The 18044-nt window shown below is 41.4% G+C and overlaps 1 protein-coding gene across 1 annotated transcript in view; it reads right to left on the reverse strand.

Moving 5' to 3' along the window:
* SNRNP200 (small nuclear ribonucleoprotein U5 subunit 200) overlaps positions 1–6767 on the reverse strand; it is a 63223-nt gene extending 56456 nt beyond the window's left edge. The window contains exons 1-4 of the mRNA XM_087706076.1: positions 6620–6767; positions 4855–5018; positions 2940–3111; positions 1088–1280 (exon numbers count right to left, since the gene is read on the reverse strand). Of these exons, the coding sequence (XP_087562202.1) occupies positions 1088–1280; positions 2940–3111; positions 4855–5018; positions 6620–6664 (574 nt within the window). The 5' untranslated portion in view covers positions 6665–6767. The remainder of the gene's footprint in view (positions 1–1087; positions 1281–2939; positions 3112–4854; positions 5019–6619) is intronic.
* Between the last annotated feature and the right edge of the window lie 11277 nt (positions 6768–18044).

Consider the following 18044-nt stretch of genomic DNA (forward strand, 5'->3'; position numbering starts at 1 on the left):
CATGTGACTAACTTAACAACTGGAAGTCCTCCAAGAATTTTCTAAAATGGCCAAAATTAGTGAGGTGTCACCCACTTGGGTAAGAGAAAATTGTTAAGCTACATGTCATTTCAAATTAATAGATAAGCCAGTTTTCAACTTTATGAAAAAGGAGGCAAAACTTCTATCCACCTTCTCCATGACTCAACCTTACCTCATAGAAAACTGCTATAGGTTGTCCTCAACTTACAGCAATTTGTTTAGGGACCATTTGAAGTTACAACAGGAATGAAAAAAGGGACTTATGGCTGTTTTTGATGCTTATGGCCGTTGCAAAATCCCCATGGTTCTGTGATCAAAATTCAAACACTTGGCAAACTGACTCATATTTATGACAGTCATGTTCAGGGGATTATGTGACTCCACCTCCCCACTGCAACCTTCTGAGGAAGCCAGATTTACTGATTTAAGTTAATAAATGCAGGGATTCATTTAATAAAAGTGATAAAAGTGGGGGAAACTCATTTAACAACTGTCTCACTTAGCAACAGAAATTGTGGTCGTAATCTCGTTTCTAAACTAAAACAAAAAACCTTAAATTATGTTGATTCTCAGCATGGTTACTCCATGTATTACTCCTCTTAGTTGCCATTTATGCATTTTGTCCAGATTGGGATCCACATGGAAAGGCTTCCCAGTGTGAAACTCATCCTTCTTTCCCCAACTGGAGTTTCTACAAAGCTCCCTATTATCCCAATGGAACATTGAAGGTTGCTAGAAGTTTCCTATTATGAAAGTTAGCAAGCCAACAACTACAATAGATCAACCTTTTTTTAAAAAAAAATTCAAATATTATAGGTCTCATGATGAAATCATCAAATCTTCTTAGCTTTAATCATCTTGGAAGCTTTGGGCATTTGTGACAAGAAACACCACCCATCCCTGACACTCCGCAGCAAACCAAATTTGTCCATGCAACCTCTCACCCCCACATCCTGTTTGATCAAATCAAGAAAACCACAAGAAAATCAGATTGTGCTGTAAGATGGACCTTCCTCTGCCCAAATTCAGAGCAAAAGCTAAAAGGAACAGAGGCCGTAGATTATACCCATATTCTGGATCTCCTTGTCCCCGCCGTAATCTGTGATCTTCTTGCCCAGATTAACCAGGACGTGGTAACGGGTGTCATCTGTCTGGCCCAGCAAGAGGTCAATCTCTTTTCGCCGTTCCTTGTCTCGTAGCTTCTCATTTTTCAGGACAGCTAGCACTTCATCGGCAGCTCCGCAGAGAATGTCTCGAGGCTGCAAAAAGCAAAAAAATAAAAATAAATGATACCATTCCTTCTATGCGCAATTTCAGGGATGAAAACTTGAGAAAATTTACCCTGCATCATAGGACTCATTGGTGGCACTGCATGTGCCCGTATTTGCTCCAACACAAGGGCATATACCATGTTTTTCAAAGTATAAGACGCTCCGAAGCATAAGATGCACCTAGCTTTTGCAAGGGGGGGGGGGGAATCTGCCTCTGCCTTCCAGCAATTTGCCTCCTTACAGCAAACAGCCAGTTTCAATTTCAGCACAGTCTGATTAGCACAAGCAGCAGGGATTGCCATATGCTCCATTTGCAGCCTCCACATCCTGTTTTCAGCCTCGGCACGCCTCGTTTTCCAACCATTCTGGGCATCAGGGATCAGAATGGGTGGAAAATGGGGAGCGTGGAGGCCAAATACGGGGTGCACAGAGGCACAAAATGGGATGCGAAGGCTGAAAATGGGCCACATGGAGGCAGCTATAGGCATGAAACAGCTGATGGCCAGGAGGCCATCCTCACTGTTATGTGGCGTGAGGGATTCGAACCACCAAACTGCCGACCTTTCTGATCGATAAGCTCAGCATTTTTGCCACTGAGTTGCCTTGTCCCACTGTCTGAATTAGGGAGGCCTAAACATGTTTTGGAAAGCCATAAGCATTTATAGAAACACAACATAATTGGAAGCAATTTTTTGATAATACTTCAGCTACACCCCTGAAAGTCAGTTCAAACATCAGGAATCATATCTAAGTGTGCCTATTGAAAAAGGACTGGATTAAGTTAGCCATAAAAGGATAAAAATAATGAGGTACCAGCTTGTTTTAATACAGCATGAGAATATTTAACAACTCAATACCAGAAAAAAGTAGATCTTCCAAACACTGCAGTAGTTTTCAAATGACACGTTCATTTCACTCAGCTGACAGAAACGGTTCCACCACAAAATCGCGGAGGACAAAATCGCGCTCGACGAAAGCGCGCATTTGACGTCATCACAGCGCGACGAAAACATCGCGCTGTGATCGAAAAATGTAAAAATAAAGCTAAAACCTTACCCTAACCCCCCCAAACCTAACCCTAAACCTAACTCTAAACCTAACCCTTAACCTAACCCTAAATCTAACCCTAAACCTAACCGTTAACGTAACCCTTAACCTAACGCTAACCCTTAACCTAACGCTAAACCTAACGCTAACGCTCTAAACCTAACCCTAACCCTTAACCTAACCCTAACCCTAACCCTTACCTTTATGTGAATCGGCTTGGTTTAATTTTAATTTTATTTCAATTTTTAATTTTTTTCGTCGCGCTGTGATGACGTCACATGCGCGCTTTCGTCGAGCGCGATTTTGTCCTCCGCGCTTTTGACGGGTCACGGACAGAAACAGCAAAAAATAAAAGTTGACCATCCTAAAGTGTTAATGTATCTCTATTTTATTTATTTCTTAAACTCTATTGACCGCTGGATTCCAGTGGACTCTACAGAAATGATAGAGAGCTTCATAAGCTGATCCGATTGTGTTTCCACACAAGAGCTCAATTGTGGTCTCCTATAGTTTTTTCACAAAAATTGCAAATGCTTGGCGCAAAGTAGGATAATTGTGAAAGCTCACTTAGGACAAATTTGTCACCTGTTTTTCACTCACCTGATCCCCCAGAGCTGCCTGAATGAAGCTCAGTAAAACTTCATAGGTTTCACGAGTCTCCTTCGTTTTGGGCTTATATATAATTCCTACCATCTCATCAATACCCTCGGAAAGCAGCGTGTAGCCTTTCATCTTTTTTATATCATGCCTGTCTTCATCGCGTTTGCGCCGCCTAGAAAAACCAGGAGGAAGATTAGCTAGCAGTCAGAAAAGACACAAGAAAATCTATCTAATGGACAGTCAGGAAAACTCTTTCTGAGGATTTATATTATACACAAAGGCGCATTTTCTCTCTGTCCCAATCAAAATTATTCTGATGTGAACAGTATTTTAATTGCTCTGTATTCAGCCCAGGATCCTCCTTTAAAACTGTCCAGTTATTAGGAGAGGCAGGGGGAGAAGGAAAGGGAAAGCAGAGGAGGAAGGAAGGAAGTAGTGAAGGGAGAAAAGAAAGGAAAGGTAAGGTGGTGATAATACAAAATATGATAGTTAATACAAAAAAAAATGATGGTAAGTAAAGCAACCCAGAATGTATATTTTAACCTTTTATATAGAAAAACCAATGTGTAAAAGTGATACATATAAATCAGAATAATAACTATGTGAATGTATACCTGTCATCGTATGTAAGAGATAAAAAAATAAAAAACTTTTTTTAAAAACTGCCCAGTAACTAGAAATTTATCTCTTTAAACATCCATCCTTCCCCCCCGACACCCCCATCCTCTCCTTTGGTAACAATATTATGCTGAGTTATTGAGAAGTTGAAAAACTTTTCCTCACTTTTGAAGCACAATAAAAACCTTCTTTTTCTATGTACAGAGAAACATTCTCATTAGCTCATATTTAGCTGTTTGCAATTTTCTCTGCCCCAAGCCTCAACTTCTATCAATTCATACTGCCTAATCAGAATTGTTTCTTCAGCATCTTCATTGTCAACCTCTTAACTGAATCTTGAAGAGTGAGGTTTTAGTGCGAGTTTTCCAGACTCTCTCAGAAAATGACCTGGAAACATTTAATATTCTGATCAACTGAACATGCAGTGCTGGCACATCAGAGTACAACAGTATCATAAGCAGAAGATGCAATGAACATGTCAGATCCATCCCACTCTGGAATTCAGTCAACTAAGTATATCAATGAATCCTCCAAGGGAAGATTGAAGGCAAACAAGTGTTCTGACTAAAGCTTCCCAAGAGCCTGAAGCCAACTCCTGGTACCAACAAAAAAACCCTTTTTATTAATTGACTGTGAATTCTGCTCATTCACATCCAGCAGTCTTTCGAGAGAGGATTTAGTCACAGACTTTCTCTGGCTTGGAGAGCTGCCAGGCCAAGATCTGCAAAACCTGGCAAGAACTATCAGAGTCACGAACCAATGAAATGAACTAATGGTCTCCTGTGAACACCACTCCCCTTTCGCTCTTTTATTACCTTTGGGAGGGACCATTCATCGTCTACCTGTGGCCTTCCTCCCAAGTTGACCCCTGTTGTTTAGCTGTTCCCTTTGTCTGGCAATTCTGTGCATGCGCACATTAGGAACAGGCTCCAGCTGTTCATCTGCATCACTAAGGTCTGACTCTGAAAGTAGCTGATCACTGACAGAGGGTTCTGGCCCCCGCTCTGCCTCCAACACAGAGCTCTCATCAGAGCTTTCCCCAGACTCCAGGAGTGGCCAATCTTCCTCCCTAACCTCCTCACTGGCTGAATCTGCTGCCAGCTCCACAACACAACAACGCGGTCCAGGCAGAAGAAGAATATCATGGCTTCAAAATCTAAGGGACCGGATTGGACAAAACTTTTTTCTGCTGCTATTGATGAAAATAGGATCGCCAACATGATCATCAATGTCTGATGACAGATATAACACAAGAAGAAGTATGATATTAATAGGCAACCAACCCATCATTGCTTACTTTGCTCTTCTTTCTTCCTGCATCTGGGGTTTGGTCCTTTGGGCCTTATCACCCATGCGGGTGCCCTCCAGCTTCCCAACCAATGATAAGACCTCTCCAGTGGGCTCATCGCGTCTGGTCCGGTCAATCAGAGACCGATCAGCTTGAAGCACAAGATTAGAGTTCTGAAGGAATTGACGCACAGACAGAAAAAAGGGAAAGAGAGAGAGATCAGCAACACAGTAAAGGCTCTACAGTCATTTATTTCAAGCATTTCTTTCTTAACATTTGCAGTCAGGCAGCACCTAAGCCAATCCCATTACAATGGAAGGCGCATTTTCTACTATTACCTGAAATTAATTAATTGCTGCAGAATCACAAGTATAAATGTGAGTCGAGGATCCTAATGTAAATCATGTAACTATGGTGGAAATGTTGCAAGGGTCGTCAGCGTGAAAAACGGTCTTAAGCCCTTTTTTCAATATACCGTCATAACTTTGGTCACTTAATGGTTTGGTTTATTGAATTTATATGCCGTCCTTCTACCAAGGACTCAGAGCGGCGTACAACATTAAAAAAACACATATTACAAAAGTTAAAAAGAATTAAATAGAATATCCCAAACAAACCTTCAGATTAACAATAACATTTTTTTAAAAATTCGATTAAAATTAACAATGATCAATAATTTATTTTGTTTTATTCAGGCCAGGCTGGCTTGCTGGAAAAGCCAACTTTTTAGGGCGCGTCGGAAGGATCAGAGGTCGGGGATTATACGAAGCTCCGGGGACAGCTCATTCCACAGAGAAGGCTCTCCCCCTGGGGGTCGCTAGCCGACACTGTCTGGCCGACGGCACCCTGAGGAGGCCAACTCTGTGGGATCGCACTGGACGGTGGGAGGCTACCGGTGGCAGTAGGCAGTAGGTCACTTAATGATCTATTGTATGTACGTACACTGAGAGCTTCTGTACCCGAGAAAAATTCCTTGTGTGTCTTATCACACCTGGTTAAATAAAGAATTCTGTTCTGTTCTATGCCCTATCCTATTCTCTTTTTTCAATTCAATTCTCTATTCTCTTTTTTCTATTCTATTCTCTGCCCTTTTCTATTCTATTCTCTTTTTTCTATTCTATTCTATTTTTTTCTATTCTATTCAATTCTCTTTTTTCTACTCTATTCTTTTTCCTATTCCCTTTTTTCTATTCTATTCCCTTTCTCTATTCTATTCTATATTCCATTTTTATTTATTTAATTCTCTATTCTCTTTTTTCTAATGTATTCTCTATTCTATTTTTTCTATTCAATTCTTTTTTCTACTCTATTCTTTTTTCTATTCACTTTTTTCTATTCTATTCTATTCTCTTTTCTATTCTATTCTATAGTCTATTTTTATTGTATTCAATTCTCTATTTTCTAATCTATTCTCTATTCTATTCTACTCTATTCCATTCCATTCATTTTCTCCATTTTATTCTATCCTCTCTTCTCAACGAGTGGCCGCCTGTAAAGCCTACAGGACCTCCCTCTCCCCCGCCCTCCGCCCCAGCGCCCCCCTTCTCTGGCTCCCCATTTGCAGGCTGCTTGCAGAAATCACCCCTAAGGTCGCCTCAGGATCCAGAGAAGAGGAGCGGCCAGGTCACCCTTCCCGGTGCCTGGAGCCACCTCCGGCCTTCCCTTCCCAGGGCTGGACTCAGCCGGCTACCCCTCGACTCCCCGTCTCCCTGGCGGGGCTTTAGGAGGAGGCAGGCCCCCGAAAGCGGGCCTCCCACTCCGGCCCCTCACTCACCGCCTTGTACTCGTATTGCAGGCTCCGGGCGGTCACGTCCGCCATGGCGGCGGCGGATTATTCCTCCTCCGCCCCGGCTCCGTTGGGCCTTCTCCCGCCGCTCCGGGTCTCTCTCTTTCTCTCTCTCTCTCTCTCTCTCTTCCCAAGCAACGCTTCCCTCGCGCACAGGCGGAAAGAGGGGAAAAAAAAACACCACACGTTTCGGAGTTTCCGGTTCCGGGTCAGCTCCGGAAGTTCTTCCCTCTCTTTCAAGGCTCTTTTCTGGACGGACGGGCGTAGGGAGGGGGAGCGTGACGTACGGCGACGTGCCTAGAGGGGACGCCCTTTGGCAAGCGCGCTAGACGAACGGGTTCTTTTCGACAGATTTGAGTTCCGCTTCGCCCCTCTTGAAAGGGACGGCGGGGGTAGCGATGATTAAAAAGAATAACAGAACGGGAAGAGACCCATGGCGATCTTCTAGTCTGACACCCCTCCCCCCCCCTTACACACACACACACACACACACACACACACACACACCATGCCGGACAAATTATTCTGCAACCGTAGAGTAGAGGAGAACAGAACAGAATATATATTGGAATATAGAATAGAATAAATATAGGAATCTAGAATAGAATATAGGAATCTAGAATAAAATAAATATTGGGATATAGAATAGAATAGGCAGGAGCAGGAGCCAAAAGAGAAGAGAAAATAGAATAGAATAAATATAGGAATTTAGAATAGAATAGAATGAATATTGGAATATAGAATAGAATAGAATAGGCAGGAGCAGGAGCCAGAAGAGAAGAGAAAAGAGAATACAATATAATAAATATTAGAATATAGAATAGAATAAATATAGGAATTTAGAATAGAATAGAAAAGAGAATAGATATTGGAATATAGAATAGAATAAATACTGGAATATAGAACAGAACAGAATCGGGGTACTGGTATCTTGGCAAGGAAAAAGATATAAGGTAGAGAATATAGAAGCAGCGCAGGAATTCTATGGAAAATACTGCACAGGGGAAGAAGAACAAGGAAGTACAGAGGACCTAGAACAGCGACGGCGAACCTTTTTTGGCTCGCGTGCCATAAGTGGGGAGAGCGCAGAGGGATCGTGTGCGGGTGTGCCGCACCCATAATACAATGTGCGACACACCCCAGTGTGCATGCGCGCACTACAGGCGCTTCCCCCCCATTTTTGCATGCTTTTTTCGCCCTCCCCAGGCTTCAGAGGCTTTATAGGAGCCTGGGGAGGACGAAAACAGCCTCCCCTGCCCCCCCCAGACGCCCTCTGGAGGCTTCAGGGACCTTCAGGAGGCTTTCTTGAAGCCTCCAGAGCAGTCAAAATGACCCTCCGAGCAAACCAGAAGTCCGTTCCTGAACTTCCGGTTTGCCCTTAGGGCTGTTTTTTTTTTTTTTTTTTTTGCTCCGGAGGCTTCACAGAAGCTCATGAAGTCTCCAGAGGGCCTCCGGAGGGGGAGGCTCTTTTCATCCTCCCCAGGCTCCTATAATGCCTCTGGAGCCTAGGGAGGGCGAAAAATGGCTTTAAAAAAGTGTGAACTCAGCTGGCCAGCGTGTGCATGCGCACTGGCCATCTGGCATGCGTGCCATAGGTTCGCCATCACTGACCTAGAAAGTAGAAGTCAAGAGGAAGAAACATCAGAAGACAAGGAAAGAATCAGGAAAGAAGAACAGAGGCAAGAAAGAGGGAGCAGAAAAGGAAGGCACAAGAGGGAAAAGTCAGATACAAACCAGAAGTAACAAAAAACACCCCATCTAAAGATGGACCAGATGGAAAATCCTGAATTGGCTATCACTGACAGAAAGGATGACTCATCCAAATTTTATAGATTTGAACAAAATGCTGAGACTTAATTGACAGACAGGGAAATTTAAAAACAATTGAAGAATTGGCAAAAGAGAACATGAAAGTTGACTGGCTAGGTTACCTCCAAATCAAAACTAAATACAATAATGATACTAAATTATACGACATCAAAACAGAACCACACGAATTGGATAAAATAATTCATAGCTCGGATAGAAAGATGATAAGGAGAATATATACATTTCTCCTGAAGTATAAAATGGAAGAGGAAATTGTGAAAGAACAAATGATAAAATGGGCACGGAACTTTGGCTATAATATTGAATTGGATAAATGGGAAAAATTGGGGGGAACAAACTTAAAAATGACACTATCAGTTGCATACAAGGAAAACCAGTACAAAATGTTTTACAGATGGCACCTGGAACCAACAAGGTTAGCTAAAATCTTAACAAATACCTCCCCAAAATGTTGGAAATGCGCATCAGTACACGGAACATATTACCATTTATGGTGGACCTATGAGGAGGCTAAAAATTTTTGGAAAAGGATCAAAAATTGGCTGGAGACAATAACGGGTTAAAATAGAATGGAAATCTGAAGTTTTTTTATTAAGAATAATGTCTGCAAAATACAAAAAAGAAATCCAGTATTTAATACTACATATAATTATGGCGGCAAGGATTACCATGGCCCAGAAATGGAAAAACAAATTAACTCCAAGCGAAGATGAAATAATAAGAAAGGTTATGGATTGTGCTGAAATGGACAAACTAACTAAAGAAATCCAGGGAAAAGAAGAATCAGAATTCTACCAGATGTGATAAATGGTATAGGTGGATGGAGGAAAGAAACAAGAATCAATGAAGGAATATAACAAAACTCAAAAATAATAGTTATGAGTAAAATAAAAGGGTTAAGAATGGTGAAATCCAAATGAAATACAATAGACGGGGAAATAATATAAGGTGAGTGGTATCGATTGATAATTGCTGTTAGAAAGAACAGGAAGCTCCTGTTCGTATTGTATTGTGTAAATGTGTACTTCTAAGTTTTGTGTGTGTATATTTTACATGTTTGTTAATAAAAGAAAAAAGAATAGAACAGAATAGAATAAATATAGGAATTTAGAATAGAATAAATATAGGAATTTAGAATAGAATAGAATAAATATTGGAATAGAATAGAATAGAATAGAATAGAAATTCTTTATTAGCCAAGTGTGACACAAGAAATTTGAATAATGATGAAGTGCCTGCCATGGTGCTCTGGAGGCAAGTCATTCCACTTAGAATGGAATAGACTAGAGCTGGAAGGGACCTTTGAGATCTTTTAGTCCAGCCCCCCTCTCCCCCCAGGAGACCCTACACCATTTCAGATAGGTGGCAGTCCAGTCTCTTCTCGAAAGTCTCCAATAATGGAGTATTTATACAACCAATTTCGTTGTATTTAAGTACAATGACAATAAAGATTATACTTATACTTATCCCTCGACTTCTGGTGGCAAGCAGTTTCCCTGGTTAATTGTTCTGAATCCAATAAACTGGACAGTTATTTAGAACCAAGAATCCGGAGCAGCTTTTAAATTGTCCCAATTATTCACATCCACTTTCTTAAAAAAGGTATTTGACATAATAATGGCTGTAGAGCTGCAGAATGCTTTTGGAAGAAACGTCTTGGATTGAGGTCTCGTTGTGGCCTTCATTGGCTTCGATCGTCTAATGAAGGATCATCATAAGAAAGAAGTTTCCATTTTCCTTGAGTTTTTACCAGCTTAGATCCTGTTAACCAAAAAAATCTTTCTATACCGGCTCCCCATCAGTTCGCATGGAGGGATGCTTTCTGGAGGGTACCACACGATCAGTCAGGTGGTGACCCAAATTTGCCATGTTGTGATCTGATAGAGCATATTCCTAATAGCTGTCCTCCACTTACCGAATCCTGTCACTGCACCATTACGCTGGACCTGTTTATCTATACCTCTATTGACTAATTGACTAGTCCCACTGTTGTTTTTGTTTTGGTTCTTATAGGTTTAATTATTCATTTTAATGACTAGCTTTTCATTCACTTTCACTGAACTTTCAGTCACAACTGGCCAATAAAGTTATTCTGTTCTGTTCTGCCTTATTCTATTCTTAAGGTGACCAGATTTTCAGATTGGTAAAGAGGGACACCTTTGACTGGGGGGGGGGGGGGGCTTGATTAAAAAATTTATACGGAGCAACAAAAATTTTCATATAACGCAAAAATAGTACTGTAATATTTTTTTATTTCAACATAACTACAATTTACAAATATAAATTGTAACTGTTGCCAAACATCAAAATTTTGATCACGTGACCATGAGGATGCTGCAACAGTCGCTAAGTGTGAAAATGGTTGCTAAGTGTGAAAAATGGTCATCAGTCACTTTTTTCAATGCCATTGTAACTTTGGTCACTAAGCCTATTATACCACCTTTCTTGCCACAGTTCTTAAGTGAATAACTGCAGCTGATAAGTTAGTAACATAAGTGAATCTGGTTTCCCCATTTGACTTTGTCAAAAGATGATTATATGACCCCAGGACACTGAAACCATCATAAATACGAATCTGTTGCCAAACATCAAAATTTTGATCGCGTGACCATGAGGATGCTGCAACTGTCGCTAAGTGTGAAAATGGTCGCTAAGTGTGAAAATGGTCATCAGTCACTTTTTTCAATGCCATTGTAACTTTGGTCACTAAGCCCATTATACCACCTTTCTTGCCACAGTTCTTAAGTGAATAACTGCAGCTGGTATTTTGTATAGAAACTTTTTTTAAATAGCCTAAGACAATTTAAAAAAAGAATCCACACAGAATAAATTGAAGTAAAACATTTCAAACTTTTCTTTCCATGCACAATATATTTCAAAGTATTGTGCATAGAATTTTTAAACATGGTTTCACTTCAATTTATTTTGGATAGAATCTTTTTTAAATAGTCTAAGACAATTTAAAAAAAGAATCCACACAGAATTTTAAAAAATCCTATGCACAATAAATAAAATATTATTTTAAAATACATTAAAAAAAATAAAAGAAAAAAACCGAGCTCACTTACCAGCAGGCTTGCACTCCAAGTCAACCCAGAATGATGTAGATGTTAATACAAAGAACTGAGCAAATTGAAATGGTGAAATTAGTCTGGGAAATATTTTTCAAAGAAACTTTGCCACCATTTTTTTCACCCGAGCCGACCTCCAACCTCCGTGCCCCTCCCCTCCGGAAAATCCAGGAAGTAACACTCGTGACCTCTCTAGCCAAGTATTTCCTGCAGCTCTATGGTACTTGGTCATTTTTTCTATAAAATGAGGTAAAAGGGGCGCGGGGGGATCCGTTATGTTGCTTTAATGTTTTAATATCTTCAATGAAAGTACTGAGACAGAGAGAGGGATTAGACAGGGTGTCTTTTGTCTTGCTCCGGTTAGGATTTCTTAAGCAAATCCACTGGGCTTTCAACATGAAGCCAGAAAATCGGGACTTTTTAAAAACGCCCTGGGACACGGGACAAATTGTTAGAAATTGTGACTGTCCCGCTGAAATCGGGACATCTGGTCACCTTATCTATTCTGTTCTGTCTTCTGTTCTCTTCTGCCTTATTCTATTCTGTTCTGCCTTATTCTATTCTGTTCTTCCTTCTGTTCTGTTCTGCCTTATTCTATTCTATTTCATTCTGTTCTGTTCTGCCTTGTTCTATTCCATTCTGTCTTCTGTTCTGATCTGCCTTATTATATTCTGTTCTGTTTTCTGTTCTGCCTTATTCTATTCTGTTCTGCCTTTTATTCTGTTCGGCCTTATTCTATTCTGTTCTGTTCTGTTCTGCCTTCTATTCTGTTCTGCCTTATTCTATTCTGCCTTCTGTTCTGCTTTATTCTATTCTATTTCATTCTGTTCTGTTCTGCCTTATTCTATTCTATTTCATTCTGTTCCGTTCTGCCTTCTATTCTGTTCTGCCTTCTGTTCTGCCTTATTCTATTCTATTTCATTCTGTCTCTTCTGCCTTATTCTATTCTATTCTGCCTTCTGTTCTGCCTTATTCTATTCTATTTCATTCTGTTCTGTTCTGCCTTATTCTATTCTATTTCATTCTGTTCCGTTCTGCCTTCTATTCTGTTCTGCCTTCTGTTCTGTTCTGCCTTATTCTATTCTGCCTTCTGTTCTGCCTTATTCTATTCTATTTCATTCTGTCTCTTCTGCCTTATTCTATTCTATTCTGCCTTCTGTTCTGCCTTATTCTATTCTATTTCATTCTGTCTCTTCTGCCTTATTCTATTCTATTCTATTCTATTCTATTCTGCCTTCTGTTCTGCCTTATTCTATTCTATTTCATTATGTTTTGTTCTGCCTTATTCTATTCTATTCTGTTTTGCCTTCTGTTCTGTTCCGTCTTATTCTATTCTATTTCATTCTGTTTTGTTCTGTATTCTATTCTATTCTGCCTTCTGTTCTCTTCTGCTTTATTTTATACTATTCTCATTTGAAAAAAAAATAAAAAGAAAAACCCGAAAAAGCAGAGTGCAAATACTGTAAATAGAAAATAAGGATCTGAATCTCTTGAGAAAACCCATTTAATGATCTGAAAAGTGTGTACATTGTTTGAGGGGGCCGCGGCCTGACTCTGCAAGCCACATGTGCTCTTGCTCAAATGCTGTGTTTGATTCTCCCAGTTGGGCAATATCGAGCACGGAGAAGATTGCAATCTTGATGAAAGAAAAGTTCTTTGAGGACATGTCACACTGGACCGAGGAGGGCAACATCTGTTTATATGTGTTCCATGGGTCCCATCACTTCCTTTGTAATGGGACTAAAATACACTCCTAGCATTCTGTCAAGAGACTCTATTCCAGGAGGCTGATGGCTTGTTTATGCCAGAGATATTTTTAGATGTAACCAAAAGGCCTCAATTCACCAGGAGCTGGTATGAACCAGAAGAACCAAGAGGCCCTTTGCTTCACTCTAACATGCCCCCCTTACAAAAAAAAAAGGCCATTGATCTCAAAAACCTATAACCAATGGTTGATTCCTACCAGTTCAGACTGGTTCGGCCGAACCAATAGTAGCTTGGCAGCCTGGATCGCTGGAATTGGCAGCAACCCAGGCCTGCCACCACCACCCCGAACCGGTTCTCCCGACAATGGCGTAGGTCCCACCCTCTTGTTTTTTGCTTCTCCGCATGCACAGATCAATTTTAGTTGTACTGCGCATGCACGCAGCACATCCCTGAGCAAAATGGCAGTAGTCTCTGCTGGAACCCACCAATGCCTATAAACAAGACTGTACCCAAAGTCTTATCCTCGGAAAAGTCAAATTCTCCTTTGTCTTCCTTCCCCATCAATTTGTTCAGCTACAGAAGGGATGAATCAGCATACAGGGAAGAAGTCCAGAAGATATCTGCACAGTGCTCAAGAAACAACTTACATCTAAATACTAGTAAGACAAAGGAGATGGTGCTAGATTTCCGGAAGCGCAAAGAGGAACCTACCCCACTGTATATCAAGGGGGGCTGTGTGGAGAGGATTTCCTCTTTTAAATTCTTGGGAGTGCTTATTAGTCAAGATCTCACCTGGAAAAGCAACACGTCTCTGGTGATTGGAAAGGCCCAACAGAGACTTCATTCAGTGGTGTGATTCAGCGGTTCGCACTGCTTTGGGCGAACCGGTTTTTAAGTTTCTGAGCAGTTTGGTAAATTGGTTGTTGAAAGAAATCATTAGGGCAGAGAACCGGTTGCTAAATTATTTGAATCCCACCCCGACTTCATTTTCTTAGAGTCCTGTGAAAAAAATCAGGTGGAACAATGGCCGATGACCTCTTTCTATCGGTCCACCATAGAAAGTGTTCTCACATACTGCAGGATAGTAGGTAGGCTGGTTTAACTGCTGCAGACAGGAAGTCACTACAGAGAGGGATCAATTCGGCACAAGAAACCATTGGTTGCTCTCTAACACCACTGGGTGACATCGCCGGATCTCGCTGCTTTAGCAGAGTAAGGAAGAAACTCAGAGAAGATTCACGTCCTGGTCAGTGTCTCTTCGCACTTCTGCCATCGGGCAAAAGATATCGAAAGATAGCCAGCCGAGCAAATAGGTTTAAAAATAGTTTCTATCCTTGGACTGTCAGACTCTTAAACACAACCACTATCACTCCACGCACATATGGAAACGTATGACTAGTTTTTCTTTTTCTTTCTTTTCCTAATTACTTGCATAGGATTATTCTTTATGCTATTTATGTTGTTTGTATTTTTTGTCATGGATTGCACCAGTGAGGCTAAAGCCAATTTTGTTGTATACATGATGTACAATGACATTAAAGGCTATACTGTACTTTAAGGAGTCTTCAAACTTCAAGACGTCAACTCCTGCTGGCTGGGGAATTCTGGGAGTCCACAAGTCTTGAAGTTTTCAAATCTGGAGACCCCTGGGCTACATAGATCTCTCTGCAAGGCTTAGTTGTCTTGGCAAACATATCTCCATATGGTCAGTCTATCTTTGAGGGCATTTAAAGGTGAGATACAATGAGCAGGAATGATCACTCCTAATGCTCCTCCTCTGGACCAATTTCCCGAGGCCAAATCTTGTAATTCTCAATGTTTTTCTTCCCCAGAGACACACAGTAAAAATTGCTGTTTGGCCTCCTCTCATCAAAGGGACTGCTGGTGAGGAGATTCCATTCAAAAATAAAACGTCCCCATCTCCCCCTGCTGATTCACCGTGGGAAATTCCAAATGTCTGCAAGCACATTTATTTATTTATTTATTTATTTATTTATTTATTTATTTATTTATTTATTTAAAAACTCTTGTCTGTGACCCACTGACATTTCTAAATGTCTCTGGTTAGTTACAATAAAAGTGGGTCTGTATAATGAAAGAGATAGATGATAGATAGATAGATAGATAGATAGATAGATAGATAGATAGATAGATAGATAGATAGATAGATAGATAGATAGATGATAGATAGATAGATGATAGATAGATAGATAGATAGATAGATAGATAGATAGATAGATAGATAGATAGATAGATAGATGATAGATAGATATGGATAATTGATAGATGATAGATAAGATAGGTAGGTAAGTAGTAGATAGGTAAGTAGATGGATGGATGGATAGATGGATGGATATAGAGATTGAGATTGATGATACATAAAATAGATAATATGATAGATGATAGATAAGATATAGGTAGGTAGGTAGGTAGGTAGGTAGGAAGATGGGTAGATGATTGATGGATGGATGGATATAGAGATAGAGATAGATGATATATACAATAGACAGATGATGGATGGATAGATAGAGAGTGTGTGAGAGAGAGAGATGGATAGATATAATGAAATAGATAGCTAGATGGACAGATAGAGATGAGAGAGGGAGAGAGAGAGAGAGAGAGATATCCTAAAATAGCAGTAAACCTTTCAGGAAAATAACTAACTATGGGCTTATAGTTGGAAAAGGAGAGCTACTTTCAGCTTCCGTGGAAGTCAAGGCTGCCTTCTACGATGGTGAATTCCACTCTCGGGCGACACGCTGAGTGAAGAAGTATCTTCTTTTATTAGTTCTAAATTTACCAACTGCACTTCCAGATGGATAAGGCAAAAAGGACACGATTAAAGGTCTCCATATAGTTTTCAAGGACGTTCTTAATTTGGAAGGGCAGCAGAATGAGTAGTAGAGAGGCCCGTTAGATGTGATGGGGGGGGCGGGCTTGGCCTAAGATATCTAGAGGGCACCTGGAGGGGAAGGATGGATTATGGGGATTAAAAAAAGAGAGTTTCCATCTGACACATTCATCCGTAGAGAAGGAGGACCTTCTGAAAACCATCTGCCGAAAAGAAGAGGAAGGAGAAAATCGGTTGCAACGCTCTGGCTGGTTTTTAAGTTATTGGCAATAGATTTGCAAAAAAACCAACACAGTTTTTCTGATGACTCCTGAGCTGATAAATTACAGGTAGTCCTTGACGTTACAACAGTTTGTTTAGTGTTGGTTCAAAGTTACGACGGCCCTAAAAAAACTGTGACATGATCAGTTTTGACATTTATGATTTGGACCGTCTCAGGATAAACAAGAAATCGGGTGGGAATTCAGCGAGTTTGGACCGGTTTCAGCGAATCGGGGGCTAATTTTATATCTGGTTTGACAAAATGGTACTCGCAAGGACTGGCTGGCCCCGCCCACCCTGCCCCTCCCCTCCCAGGAGTCTCCACGCAACTCGTTTTGGATGCCCAGCTAAGTGCAGGGCCTGTAGGGAGGCTCTGAGAGGGCAAAAAACAGGCTTCCCTAAAGTGCCTCTGGAGCCCGGGAGAAGGCCGTTTTTGCCCTCCCGGAACCTCAAGGAAAGCAAAAATGCCCCCCACCCCCACTCCATGGTGCAGGAGGCCAAGAAGGCCACGCCCACCATGGCCACGCCCACCCAGCAACCAGGCAGAGAACCAGTTGCTAAAATTTTTGAATCCCACCCCCTGAACAGGATTGTTAAGTTTTCTGACCTGGAGGAGCCCATAGAGCAGCCAAGGGAAAGGGGAAGATTTCTCCGCCCCATCGACATTGGAGCTGCGGGATTGATGGCGTAGGATGCCCAAAGGCTCAGAAAGGGAGAGTCAACAACAGAATAACAGAGTTGGAAGGGACCGTGGAGGTCTTCTAGTCCAGCCCCCTGCTGAAGCAGGAGATCCTATACCATTTCAGACAAGTGGCTGTCCAGTCTCTTCTTAAAAACCTCCAGTGATAGAGCACCCACAACTTCTGAAGGCCAGCTGCTCCACTGGTTGAGGAAAGTTTCTCCTTAATCCCAAGTTGCTTCTCTCCTTGAGTAGTTTCCATCCCTTGTTTCTTGTCTTGCCGTCTGGTGGCTTTGGAAATGGGTTGACCTCCCCCCTCTTCCTTGTGGCAGCCCCTCAACTATTGGAACACTGCTATCATGTCACCCTGACTCCTTCTTGTCACTAGACTAAACATCCCAATTCCTGCAACTGTTCTTCATAGATTTTAGCCTCCAGGCTCCTAGAAAAAGGGAGAAGGGAGCTCATTGTAAAGCTGAATTACAAGGTCTAATACCAGTGCTATTGTTGTTTTTCTTCCTCCTTCCTTCCTTCCTTCCTTCCTTCCTTCCTTCCTTCCTTCCTTCCTTCACAATAGCAACAGGATTTAGATTCATATACCACTTCAAAGTGCTTTGCAGCCCTGACTCTTTACAGAGTCAGCCTCTTGCCCCCAACAATCTGGGTCCTCATTTGACTGACCTTGGAAGGATGGAAGGCTGAGTCAACCTTGAGCCTGGTGAGATTCTAACTGCCGAATTGCAGCTAGCAGTCAGCTGAAGTAGCCTGCAGTACTGCACTCTAACCACTGCACCACCTCAGTTCCTTCCTTCCTTCCTTCCTTCCTTCCTTCCTTCTTTCCTTCCTTCTGTCAACTTGTAAAGCTTGACTCTTTCCTTTCTTCCAGCCATAGTGGCACAATGGTTAGAATGCACTATTGCAGGCTGACTCTACCCACAGCCAGGAGTTTGATCGTAACTGACTAAAGGCTGACTCATCCTTCCATCCTTCTGAGGTGGGTAAAATGAGGACCCA

This window comes from Thamnophis sirtalis, unplaced genomic scaffold (genome assembly GCF_051295495.1).
Source record: "Thamnophis sirtalis isolate CommonGarterSnake01/CBP01778 unplaced genomic scaffold, rThaSir2_p1.2 scaffold_2, whole genome shotgun sequence".
NCBI lineage: Eukaryota > Metazoa > Chordata > Lepidosauria > Squamata > Natricidae > Thamnophis > Thamnophis sirtalis.